Source organism: Alnus glutinosa, chromosome 10 (assembly GCF_958979055.1).
Source record: "Alnus glutinosa chromosome 10, dhAlnGlut1.1, whole genome shotgun sequence".
NCBI classification, from domain to species: Eukaryota; Viridiplantae; Streptophyta; class Magnoliopsida; order Fagales; family Betulaceae; genus Alnus; species Alnus glutinosa.
The window spans coordinates 23,816,215-23,829,987 of NC_084895.1; the positions used below are offsets into that span (position 1 = coordinate 23,816,215).

A 13,773-nucleotide genomic window follows, 5' to 3' on the forward strand; every position below is an offset into this window, starting at 1 on the left:
GCTATGGACGGGTCTGTGGTTCAGAACCTGCCGATGCCAAGTGGGGGAGTGGGGCTACGGCGCGGGTTCCTTCTCCCGAGAGTTCCCTCCCCCCTTGAGCGGATGCAAATCGATGACCATTGACAAGGGTGAGACTCCCAACTCAAATGGCTTGATCCAATCTCATGAGTGGCCGGTAGGGTTTAGCCCATCTGGGGAGATTGTTTTGTGGGATCAGGGAGAGGAAGGTGACTTTCCTCACCCATTGGGCGTTATTCCTCCCGACTTACATTTGGTGTGGGAGTCGGATGGTGCTGAGGATGAAGATTCGGCCCTTGCTTTGTTGGATGCCATTGAGGAAGATTTTTTTTTTTTGATAAGTAGAGAATTTTATAAAAAGCGTAAAGGCGCCCCTACGCATACAGGAAGTATACAAAAGGACACCAAAAAAGGAAAGAGAGGGGAAGGGAAAAAACACCCGAAAAACCCAAACAGAAGGAAACCCGGAAAACCCCTACAAAACCAGCCCACAAAACCCCGAGACTAATACATCACATTAGGCCGCTTAGCCTTGCCCCTACTAGAACCTAAACCTCTAGCATCATAATTAATCGAGCACTCTAAGTTCTTCACTTCACAACTCCCTTTAAACTTAGAAGAGGAAACTGAAGCCTCAAGACGATGCTCCACATCAATACGAGTCATGAAATCTAAAAAGCCCTTCACATTCCCCTCGTGGGAGACCCCTAAAGTATTAACACAGAAGCTGAGATCAATCGCTGCCCCAGGAGGATCACCAATCGCCTCAAAACCACTTCCCCGCGAAGAATTGCCCACCTTTGAGAAAGACAATAAAGGCGGGCACCCAAGCACAGACTGGACCGAAGAGAGTGGAACCACTCCCACTTTTGACAGAGGAAGAGCCGCGCCGCTTGGGAGAAGGAAGCCACGCCGAACGATAGGCTGATAGCCCTCATCTTGAGCAGCCATAGACTTTGCAGGAGCTGACAAGGGCTTGGAGACAACCCCACAAGCAGGCCTGGAAAGCACCTTGGGAGCACTGAAAGTCTCAAGAGCCTCTGCAAGCAGATGCTTATCCAATTTGCCAACCTTGTTCTTCCGAGAGTATGAGAGCACCGACTTCGAATCTGACGGGTAAATAGGCGCACCAGACTCTGACATCACAGGGAGGGAGTAACGCAGCCTTTCACCTAGAGCATCCACGCCTGAAGAGCAGACGCCAAGAGCTGGATCAAACCCAAAGAGAGCCGGAGAAGGAGCCATCTCAGACGAAGGCAACAAAGGAGGATCCCCACCCAGAGCTGACCTCACCAAAGCAGAGACACCAACGCCCTCGGAAACAGAAGTAACGGCCGACGATGACACGTTAGAAGCTTCAAATCTGGACGGAGTAGCGGACTTTTCCCCGAGAATCTCCGTGGAAGAAGAAACCGGAGAAAAAGGAGAAGAACACTCTTTTAACTCCGGAAGAGAGGCTGAAGAAAAACCCACAACTTCCGGCTCCGGGGAACCCAAGCCTGAAGGAACAAAACCCATACCCGCGTCAGAACCATGAACCGAAGCTAACCCGCATTTCTTAGCCTTCTTAAAGTAATCCACTCTTGTAAGACCAGAATTCCTGGTCTTATTAGAAAAAGACCTACAGAATCTGAAGAGCTCCATAAACTACGACGGTGCGAGCGTGCCTTCTAGGAGTAGAAGAGGAAAGGCTCAGGTTCTGTAGTTTGTGGGTTGTTTGTGGGCTACGGGTGGTGTGTTTTAGGGTGTTGGTTCCTGTGGGTTTTTGGGTGGGTTTCTTGTGTGTTCCTTGAGGGTTGGGTTGGGGTTCTTTGTTCTTGTAGGTTTAGGTTCTCGTGGGTTTGTTTGGTGGGCTTCTTTCTTTCTTTTTTTGGGCTGTTTTTTTTCGATTTCCAGCTTTGCGTTTTCTCTTGTATACTGCCAGTGTACTAAGGGGAGCCTGACGCTTTTAATAAAGTCAGTTTATTACTTATCAAAAAAAACTTTAAACAAAGGAGAACACATCTTAGATACTGACAATTATCCGATGCAACCCCACAGAAGATAAGGGCATCATCCGCGAAAAGAAGATAAGAGACAGATAATAAGTCATAATTCCCTATCCCCCACCGAAAAACCAGAAATAAAACCACAATTCACAGTGGCTGACATCATCCAACTCAGAGATTTCATAACAATCACAAAAAGTCGGGGGGCCAGAGGGTCACCTTGTCTTTAGATCATGAGCGCTATTGAAAAAGCTACAGGGAGTACCATTAATAAAAATAAAGAACCGAACAGTGTATATACAGTGAAGCACACCAACTCCGCCATTACGCCCCAAATCACATCTCCTTAACATGTATAACAAAAAATCTCAGTTAACGTGGTCATACGCCTTCTTTAAGTCCAATTTAAATACCACTCTCAACTCACCAGATTGAAGACGACTATCTATGCATACATTGGCGATGAGAACTGAATCTAAGATCTGAGTCATCTGACGACCTTTGATAAAAGCATTCTGAGACTTCGAAATCATATTCTCCAAAACAATTTTCAATCTATTAGCCAAAACCTTCGCAATAATTTTATAGATGCCACTTACCAAACTAATAGGGCGAAAGTCTTTAACCTCAACAACCCCCACTTCTTAGGAAAGTGAGGTGAACGTTGCATTCAAACTTTTTTCAAACATGCCACGCCCATGGAACAAAGGAAAGACTTTGATAACATCCTAACAAGATTGGAAGAAGGCCATAGAAAAGTTCTCCGATCCCATAGCCTTATATCCATTCAAGTCTTTCACCACCTCAAAAACCTCATTTTCCTCAAAAGCCCACTCCACCCAAACAGCCTCCTCCTCACTAATAGAGTGGAAAGGAAGACTCTAAATCTGGCCTCCAATTTTCATTCTCAACATAAAGCTGAGTGAAAAATTAGACTACATGATCCTTAAATTCCATCGGACTAGAAGAGATGTTACCATGGATAACCAAGTTCACTACCTAGTTACATTTTCTATTAGAGTTAGCCACCCGATGGAAGAACTTGGTACTCTTATCCACAGCTTCCTCGACTTTTGCCTCCAGCTCACCTCTTCCAAAAGAATAGTCTTCTCCAACTCAATTACAGCTGCATTCTTCCTCAATTTCTCCCCACTAAAAAGCTGTCTATGTTCTTCAATCCCATCCAGCCGTTCTATATCCTTAAGAAGAGCCATTTTGTTCTTCTTCTTTTTTGATAAGTAATAAGCAATTTTATTAAAAAAGCGAAAGGCGCCCCAGTACACAGGCAGTATACGAGGGCACTTACAAACCCAAAGCCCAAGAACATGCCCAAAAACAGCAAAACGCACCAACAACACCCACAAAACCCGAAACGCCCCCAAAAAAAGACACCCACTACAACCAAAACCCAGAGGCACCCAAAGACCAAGCCTACTGAAGCCGACCAAAACCACAAGAGACACCCAAAACCCAAGCTGACCGAAGCCGAACTACAAAGCAAAACCAAAAAGCAACGGAAAAACAACCCACAGCCATGAAAACAATAGGAATTCCACCGGTGCCTCACCTTCTCAACGAAGCTATCTGTTTTCAGCCACATGTTTTCAAATTTAAAATAACTTATGCTCCCTCTAAAAATCGCCACAATCAAGAAGAATAGAAAAGTCATCTAAGAGAACTCAGGTTAATCTAAGTGATCCTTCCATTCGGGAGACAAGAAACCTTTTGATTCTAGACCATGAAGGAGAATCCCGATTATTACACCAGGTGAAATTCCCACCATGGAGGGATATCCATAAGACACTACTCAAAAATAAAGTTCAAGAACTCTTCCATAGTGAGCGAGAAGCTTGCCACTCATGATCTGTCACTAGGGAAGCAAGTCACATTAAAATCGCCCTCAATGCACCAAGCTAAGACCCACCAACTAATCAAACCCGCTACCTCCTCCCATAACAATCGCCTATCAACATCTAAATTAGGGCTGTTTTTGGCAAAAGCCCACTCAAATTGGTCGATAACATTCTTGAATTTACACACCACCAAGTAGTTCCTCAAGCAGTCTTTGACTTTTTCCACAACTCTCCTATCCCAAATGAATAAAATGCCACTAGGTCCCCCCCCCCTCCCTCCCTCCCTTTTTTTTTTATAAGTAACGTATATTAAAAAAAGCGGAGGGGCGCAACCCACAGTACACAGGATGTATACATGAAACCCCTAATTTAAAGAAAAAAGATAACACATTTTCTAGAAATTCAGAATAAGAACACTCAGACATAGACTGTAGTTTCTCTATCCACAAAAACAACATTTGCATCACTAACTTCTTCAAATTCTTCAAGTTCATCAAACCAGCCACTAGGTGCCCCCCTTGAATCCAATTGGCACCAATCTAGATGTTGCCCACCCCATAAACTTTGCACTATACTCATGGATATCTGTTCCAATTTAGTTTCCTGTAAAGTTACTATGCCAGCCTTCCAAGTTCTGAGGAGATTTCTCATTAGCATACATTTATTTACTTCATACAACCCTCTCACATTCCAAGAAATAATTTTTGGCTTAATCAAGGAACAAAAGACACCCATGTAAGAACATATAATTTAGATGGCTGGTTTGCTCAACAGACTCTCTATCTTAAAAAAGAAATCTTGTGGGTTAGCCAATCCAGTAAAGGAGCGGCGTGCAGTCTTCCTCCTTTCCAGCTCTGAATCAAATAGAAAATTTTGGACTGAAAGAGATGAGAACAAGAAAGAGAGACAGAGAATTAAGGTAGTTTGGCGTATGGCCTATATCCACACATCAACACATCAAAGCCTTTCTTCGCTACATATTTGCTTAATTATTTGATTGTATACAAGACTCTATTTATAGAGAAAGAATCTTAACGTTACACGTATTTTCTACTTCTACATTAACAACTATCTTGTAACTTTTGTCACTTGAGTTTTTGTAACTCTTGTCTCTTGAATGCTTGTAACTCTTGTATCTTGAGTCCTTGTAACTCGTCTCAATAACCCACCCTCTTCTACCACCAGATTTGGACGTAGAACCTTTAAAGACATAATTAATGGAACAAGCTAGTCTTTTAAATTCTCTATTGCCTTAAGGCTTGTTCAGAACCCTTGCTCAAAACATCCTTGTTGTGAATGGCTTCAATAGAAGCGAACAGTTCCATAATCGTTTTCAAATTTATCACAAAGCATACCCAAAAATTTACTAGCACCTTTGATTTTCTGTTCTACTCACTCCAAAGTCTTTTCCCACGGATCCTGCTCCTTTTTCTTTTAAGTTCACTCCATTGGGGAAGCTTCAGACTCCTAAACCCCTTTCTGCCGCTCTGTCTCTCGCTGGAGCAGCTATTTTAGGAGAGAAGCTGCGTTCTCCCCTCCCTGTGGTGGTTTCTAAGCCTTTTCAGTGTTACTACAGGAGGGCGAAAAATCTGAGGGAAGGGCATTCTGTGAAGTGGAATGATGGGCTACTTTCTGACTCTCTGGAAGCCGTGAAGATGTCAATTGGCGACGTTCTTAAGAGGTTTTCAGGTGCAGAGCCGTCAGCTGAGAAGGTGGCAAAGCCTCCTGCAATGAAGAAGTCAGTGACGTCAGTGAATCAGGGCCTTTTTAGGAAGGGGTTTCTCAACCTTCCCCCAATATCAGTCCTTCATGTGGCGCTTCAGGAGGTCAACAATGGAGGGGTGGTAGGCCCCTCTTCCCCTTCGATTGGTTGCTTTAATGGTTTCTCCCAATTTCGGAATTGGCCAGTTGGTTTTGAACATAACGGGGAGATTGTGGTGTGGGAGGAGGATGAAGATGATTATTGGGATGGTTTGCCATTAGATTGGGCGATGGATGGAGATTTTGGGGAGGAGGCATTGGCTATTCGGGATGCCATGGAAGAGGAGTTCCAATTTTTTGCGCGTCAGAAGTCTAAAGGGAAAAGGGAGCTTCTAAATTTGCATAGTTCCATTAACTATGGTGATCACTTGTTGCTTCATTGTGAGGTAGCTCGGGCCCTGTGGAGCTACGTTCTTAATTTATTTGGGGTTGAGTGGGTTATGCCACATTCGGTGTTGGAGTTATTGATTAGTTGGGGAGCGGCTATTGGGAGTCGGCAGGCGAAAGAGGTTTGGCGGTTAGCTCCTCTATGCTTGTTGTGGTGTATTTGGAGGGAGCGGAATGCTCGTCTGTTTGAAGATGTAGAGACACCTATGGTGGAGCTAAGGAAGCGGCTGCTCAACACTTTATACTCTTGGATAGCGCCTTATCGTAGTTTGAGTGTCTTTACTTTTGTAGACTTCTTAAATTTACTTTCTGTTCGACCCGCTTAAGGGCTCTCTTGTATACTTCCCGTGTATAAGGGTTGCGCCCCTTAGCGCTTTTCAATAAATTGCTATTACCTATCAAAAAAAAAAACTATGGTGATGCGAACTATCCCTCTAGGCGTAGGAAAGGCAAGGCACACATGTTGTAGGTTTGTTGTGCCTTGAAGGGTAGTGGGTAGTTCTGTTCTTAGTTGGGTTCTTTTGTAGCTTGTTTTGGTTCTTTTGTGTTCTAGGGCCTTGGTGTTGCGGGTTTTTTTGGGTTAGCTTTGGTTGTTCCTATGTATACTTCTTGTGTACTTAGGGGCGCCTTACGCTTTCTTTAATAAAGTTCTTCTTACTTATCAAAAAAAAAAGTTTCATGTTCAAAAAAACCAATCTCCTCCAATCCTGCAGGGGCAAAAATTAATCGGCTCACAATAAAGTGGCTCACCCCAAGGAGAGTAATCCAAGCCCGGTGCACTCTTCTTACTCTCTAACCCCCAACCCTCCAATACCCTCTCATCTGAGGCAGAAAACAACTCCTCTCTAGGGCTGCTAGTCTCTCCTAAGTGCTCGGCCATAGTGGGAATCACAACAACACCCAAGCTATACACCTCGTTGCTCCCATCCCAACTAAGAAGAGACTAGTGAGGAGCAACATCGGTTGCCATGGCTGCTCAAGCCATTCCTTGCATTACAACCCTCCAGCTGGGCCAACCCCTTCTGCTTCTGCTTCTGTTTCTGCCCCTCACAACAGCCCTCCCCCTTCCTTAACGTAAACGATGGAAAAAGGGACCTAGGGATTAAACCAAGGACAAAACCCCTCCTCCCCACCCTAAACATTCTAAACTGACTAGTAAAATGTTTAATACTACATTTTTGCACCAAAAAGAAAAAGGAGATATGATTGAATTATTATAGACATTGTGGATTATTTTCAATAACGTTATGCAGTCGCCCATCATATATATGAGTCAAGTATTTTGTCAGATTAAAAAAGCATTCATTACTTATTGCAATTTCATGCTTTAAGAAGACTAAGTGCGATTACCTTTGGAGATTGATTTATTGCTTTTTACCCATTGTAAGCTAGGTGTGGCCAGAAATAAACATTGTCAAGAAGGGAGTTGCACTAGCGACATGTGACCAATGCCAAACTGGAAGATAAGCATTCTTCCTGAGATGCATGATAGTGGTAAAGGTTAAGACGTTATGGATATGAGACCTTCCCATAGCCATAAATTTGTGGTGAAGATGTTTGCCCAGCATTTTTTTTTCCCTCTAGATTTCTACCCAAAGCTGAAAAAGCACACGCATTTCTGAATCCCAAGACAATAAAGGAGCACACTTTTCATCCCAGAAAACAAATGACCATTAATTTACTTACAGTTGATTTACTATTGTGGTCAACACCACCTTCAAGTATTAAAAGCATTTATTTCCTAGTGCTATAGCCCACATATAAGCATAAAATAGTATATAGCATTCTTTTATTAATAGCAACAGAATCATTGCTAGTAATATTTTCCTGTTAAAAACTCCATTAGCAAGGACGGATGTATATGAAGCACTTGACAAACAAATAAGGTGTCATCCAGTTGAATTACTATCTAATATTAGTAGTACCGTGCAGAATTATTGAAAGCCTATTTGTTCATAGAGAACCCATAGTCAAAACCCAAGAAAAAGGACAATCTCCTTTAATGTCTCATTAATTTTTTATAAGTAATCAACTATTCAAAAGAAAAACTGCCACAACCCTCGTACACGAAATGTATGCAAGAGAGATAACAACATTAAAGCTGTCTAAAATCTTACAAGGTCTAAAATATTCGAAAAATGAGAAGAAGAAACATAGACTACAGCCCAATCTAAGAGGGGTCTCATAAAAGTGAATTTTAAAGAAAGCGCAGGGGTCTCACAATCCTCAAAGTGGCGATGATTCTTTTCTTTCCAAATGTTCCACATTAAGAACAAAGGAACAACTTTCCCAATAGCTTTAAGAACGAAGCAAGGAATATCCTTTAATGTTTCATTCTCTTCATTATATGCAGCTACTACCTAGTGCTGAGTGGCATAAAAGGATCCACATAGCAAACTCCAATTAGTTGGGATTAAAGCTTATTTGAATTGAGTTGGGGTGAATTTAGTCTACCACCATAGTCGCCAATTGATTTTAGTGGGTGGGTGGGGGAAGATAGCCCGGGAATGGATGTTCGATGCTTCAAGAAGTGCCCGGCACCTTCATCCTTTTAGTTGCAACTTTAGGGGGTTCCCCAAAAAAGATAGCCGCCGGGGGGGGGGGGGGGGGGGGGGGGGTTGGAGATGCGCACACCCCCACTTTATTCTTAACTTTGCATTCATAGGATAGAGTTGGTGTTTTCCCTTCAATAGCATTTGATTGCTGGTTCTAAGATGACTTTATTTTGGCCGCCTGCAGCTTTGGGGAGCATTCTTTTTTTTTATATATAAGTGCAAATTTATTAAAAAAAACAACGTACGGCAGCCCTAGTACACATGGAGTATACAAGAAGCAACAACCTCACCACCGACCCTACAAAAACAGCCCACAAAACAACTCAACCCTAAGCTCCTAAAGCTCACACCCCTCAATCTTATCCCACCTCCTATGATAGGGAGCATTCTTACTACAAAACAATTGGTGAATTACCAAATTGAGCAGTATTTGCAAGTGGACGACTTAATAACCTTCTTCATCACTGCCTAATCAATAAAAAGCTTTGAAATTTGGTTTTTCTGCTTACCTGGTCTGTTTTGGTTAATGTGTAGATCAGTAGACATTGCTAACTTTTTTTAAATAAGTAATCTAATTTCATTAAAAACCAAAGAGTTTACCCAAATACATAGGAAGTCAAGAAGTATACAAGAGAAACACCTAACCAAAAAAAGAAAAATGGAGAACTTCACTTAAGGGTACCAAACTATCGGCCTATTTGACTTAAAGGGTACAGAACTTCAAAACGTCTCAAACTAGGGTATCCAATTTTTCAAACATCTCAATTACAGGTACTTCGTTAGGATTTGATGTTAAATTCTGCCAAAATTCCCAAAATACCCCTCCCTTTTTTTAGGGAAAAAAAAATTGTTAGGATTTAGGTGTTGGTCAGAATTTAACGAAATTTGCAAAAATATCTGTGCTTGAATCTTTAAAAAATTTATAAAATTTAAAAAAATAAATAAATAAATAAACACGGGTATTTTGTAAATTTTGGCAGAATTTAACGGCAAATCCTAACAGAATACCTGTATTGAGACATTTTGAAGATTGAATATCCTAATTTGAAACATTTTGAAGTTTAGTACCCTTAAGTCAAATAAGCCGAGAGTTCGGCACCCTTAAGTGAAGTTCCTCCAAAGAAAAAATATTAAAAAAAAAATTCATGAAAGCTAGAAATATGCAAACAAATATAGGTAGCCATCCAATGGAAAAGGGTGTTGAAGAAGAAAGCATTTAACTCTGCCACTATCCTCTCACTATCTTTGAAGCTTTGGTCATTTATTTCTCTCCAAATACACCACATCACGTAATGTGGAATCATCTTTCAACTTACTTCACTTTGAGGCTACCAAACTGCCATCTCCAACAAACAAAGAGATCTTTCATCCGACGAGGTATGACCTACGGTAAACTAAACAAGCCGAAGATAGAGTTCCATAAAGCAATCGTTGTTTCACAATGGAGTGAAAGGTGCTCAACGGTTTCTCTACTCTCCTTACACAAGCAACATTAATCTACCACGATTATATGCTGCTTCCTTAAGTCATCCAAATTGAGGATCTTACCAAAAGCGGCCGACCAAGCAAAGAAAACCACTCCCAAAGAAGCCTTACTCCACCAAATACAACTCTCCTTTATGTACCATTAGGGGTATAAAAAATGAAAGAAAAAGTAGCACTGTCAAGGTAGCAAAATTTCATGAGCAAAACTCTCTTTTGTTCATTGGTTTCACTCCCTCTATATCTGTAGATTTGGTTCTTTTTATCCTTACAAGTTACTAAACTTTCTTCAGATCCTTCATTGAGTAGCAAATTGCCTTTCATTGAATATGGGTCAGCTTTGTATACTTCCTATGAACTTGGGTTGCTTCCTCCCCCTTTGACATTACTTAATGGTTTTATTTACTAATCAAAAAAATTAAAAAATAGCACAAAAGGTGGAGAATATACTAAAAAAATCCCCTATACCCCAACTTGAATAGCTCATAGTAATAATATCAATAAATTAAGGATTAATAATAAATTTGAAATAAATATCAAGGTTTGAAAAAATCTGGTTGAATATGAAAGGAACATGACATGTACCTCCTTGGAAAGAGGGGCCTTTGTAATAGCATAGTAGTCAAAAAATATTTGCAATGATGCAGGGTCCTCCAAAACTGGTCTCCAAGAAGATGGAATCTGTCAAATCACCATCACATTAGAAAATTATTTAACAATCCAATGCACAAGAAACTCACCGAAGAACCATCAAATAACTAATAATTAAGTCAAAAGAGGTAAACACCTGAACAGTACCAAATTCTTCTGAACTTTCATCGATTGATGTCCCAACAAAATCAAACGATAAACATTTAAGTGAAAGAGAAAGTGCTAACTCTTGCAATCGACTGACAACTGCATATTACATAATGCAAAACCTTCAGAACAAAAGTCACCAGCAAAGCAGCAAATGAAGAACTTTTAGGCAGGATGTACGGGTTATGTCACAGCATATATATTAAGCATATTACCATCATTCTTCAGTTGACGCAATGATGTCAATGATATTTGGAATATTTGATAAAGCGACTGATCCCTAAAGTTGCACGCTACCCTTCGATGATGAGTTGAAGGCAAGCCAGGATTTGGCTAAGGATTTAGAAGTCCAGAAAAAATAGAAGCAGATATTAGTAAGCAGATCAAATGATTAAAACAATATCTAAAGAGGAAGGGGGGAAAAGAAAAAGAAAACAAAAACTCACATTCTTATTGGCCAAAAAAAACAAAACTACAACAAGCCTGAATCAAGGGCAAACCTAAGGACAGATTATTGCTCAAATATCCAATACTGTTTCACAACAATAACAAATGCATTGCTATAGATATAATATTTATCATCTTTCAATCTTTATAACATTGGAGTAATTATTCACTATATTGATGATAAACTTGGGGAGAACTTATAAACTTTTTTATTTTTGATAGGTAAGGAGAACTTATAAACTTACCTGATTCATCTCAGATACAAGTTGATTTAATATCTTCAAACCAATAGCATAGTGATCTGATGTCGCCTGTCAAAACAAATAATTAGTGAGCAACATATGTAACCAATCATGTAAAAAAACCAGTTGGAACTAGGTACAACTGGTAGCAACACCTTTAAAGGAAAGAAGTCTACTAATAAATTTTTTTTTTTTTTTTTGATAAGTAATGTCAATTCATTAATAAAGAGCAGAGGGGTGCAACCCTAATACACAGGAAGTATATAAGAGTGCCCCTAATAAGAATGAACAGAAAATAAATTTAAAAAATCTGCATAAGTAAAAACATTTAAGCTATGATAAGACGTTATCCAAATATATAACGTGTTAAGCAAACGCTTCCTTATTTCTTTTTCTTTTTTTGAATTTTTTTTAAAATAAAAAATACAAAACCAGACCCCAACCCATTTACATGATTTTGTGATTTTTTGTTTAATAAAAAAATAAAAGAATTAATAGTTGTGTCATGGGGTGACAACATATCATATCTCTTAAAATTATGCCTAAGAAGCAGAAAGTCAAGATGGATGAGCAACAAAATGTGGGATGCTAGTATGTGACATGGATGCATTATAAGAAGATATATTCTAATACAGATTGTGAAAATCAACCTACTGTGACAAGAAAAGCAAAAGCTCAAGGCATTAGAACTATGCCTAAGAAGCAGAAAAGCCAACATACAATCAAAAAGTCAAATATCAAATAGAGCAAGCATTCAGTTGCAACCATCCAATCAAAAAGCAATCACAAGAACAACTTCAAACCCAACATAGAAGTTTTACAATCCTCAAAAGTGCAACAATTCCTCTCTCTCCATAAAAACCACAAGAGACATGGTGGAATTGACTTCCATTTCTATGCCTATTGCTTCCAAGCAAACACATTATTTGTAACAACACCAACTAAGGACTATTATAAATATCATTCACTTATTAGCAAAGATACATGCTAAGTACTTGCAAAGCCCTAGCAGGCCCAGATGGCCCAGCACAAATGTGGCTGTAGGACAAAAGTTTTAGGCCCTAGTGGCAGGGTTAGGACAGAAATTTAGGGCCCTAAAAATATTTTTTTAATAAGTAATTGAAATGTAATTAAAAGCCTCAAGTTTACAGGAAGTATACAAAAGAAAACACCTAACTAGTAGGAACAAAAAGAGCAAGGAAATCATGATAACTAATCACCAAAGGAGAAACAGCAGCGGATGTCCAAAGATGTAGAGTATTGAAGAATAACAACATAATTTCCTCCAACATCCTCTCACGGTCCTCAAAACTTATGTTGTTTCTTTCTCTAGAATGGCACACAAAAGGTATGAAGGCACCATCTTCCACACAGTAGCACTCCGAATGCTACTGGCAGTCCACCAACAAGAACACAAGTCGACTACTTGTCTAGGCATAACATAAAACAACCCAAATCAACTAAAGAAAACATTTCACATGGCACAAGTAACCTCACAATGGAGAAAAGGATGGTCCACGGACTCCCTATTCTTTTTACACATGTAGCCATCGACCAAGATAACGTGTCGCTTCCTGAGATTATCCATGGTAAGGATCTCCCTTAAGCCCGCCGACCAAGCAAAAAAGGTTGCCTTCAAAGGAATCTCAATCCAGCAAACACTCTTCTAAGGGAACAAAAGCCATCAATACAACTCAGGTCACTGTAGAAGGATTTAACACCAAACAACCCTCTTTTGAGGGGACCCACCACAACTTGTCTTCACCTTCCCATCTCATTCTAGCTAGATACGACACCCTGAAGAACGAGGCAAAGACATCTGCCTCGCAATCGTGAGCCGTTCTAGCAAAGCTTACGTTCCACTAAATGGAACCACAAGAAAGCCGCAACATAAGCATCCTTAGTCAATGGCATTGACTAATTTATTCTTTTTTGCTTACCCCAAGAGTGATTAATCACCTTTTAAAACTCGTGAGCTATTTATCATAATCTCAAACCACATGGACCAAAACTACATTTATCCCTTCTTTTTTCTCCTTTTAGTTAGGCGTTTCTCCTATATATTTCATGTGTATCTAGAATGCGCATTGCGCTTTTAATAATATTTCAATTACTTATAAAAATTAAAAAAAGTATAATGATGAGCCCACTTCTAGTGCATGTCACCTCAACTAATGCACTAAAGTTGCCCCGCATATAGAGGCGCCAACACCTTGACTCATCCAAGAGCCTAGGCCAGCAT

General features: G+C 40.1%; 1 protein-coding gene across 5 annotated transcripts in view; it reads right to left on the reverse strand.

The window, feature by feature from the left end:
* Positions 1-13,773, reverse strand: part of LOC133878882 (uncharacterized) — a 58,183-nt gene that overhangs the window by 41,437 nt on the left and 2,973 nt on the right. For all 5 annotated transcript variants that reach the window (XM_062317440.1, XM_062317439.1, XM_062317438.1 and 2 more), the window contains 4 exons: positions 11,535-11,600; positions 11,058-11,175; positions 10,832-10,941; positions 10,630-10,725 (listed from right to left, as the gene is read on the reverse strand). In XM_062317440.1, coding sequence (XP_062173424.1) covers positions 10,630-10,725; positions 10,832-10,941; positions 11,058-11,175; positions 11,535-11,600 — 390 coding nt within the window. The remainder of the gene's footprint in view (positions 1-10,629; positions 10,726-10,831; positions 10,942-11,057; positions 11,176-11,534; positions 11,601-13,773) is intronic.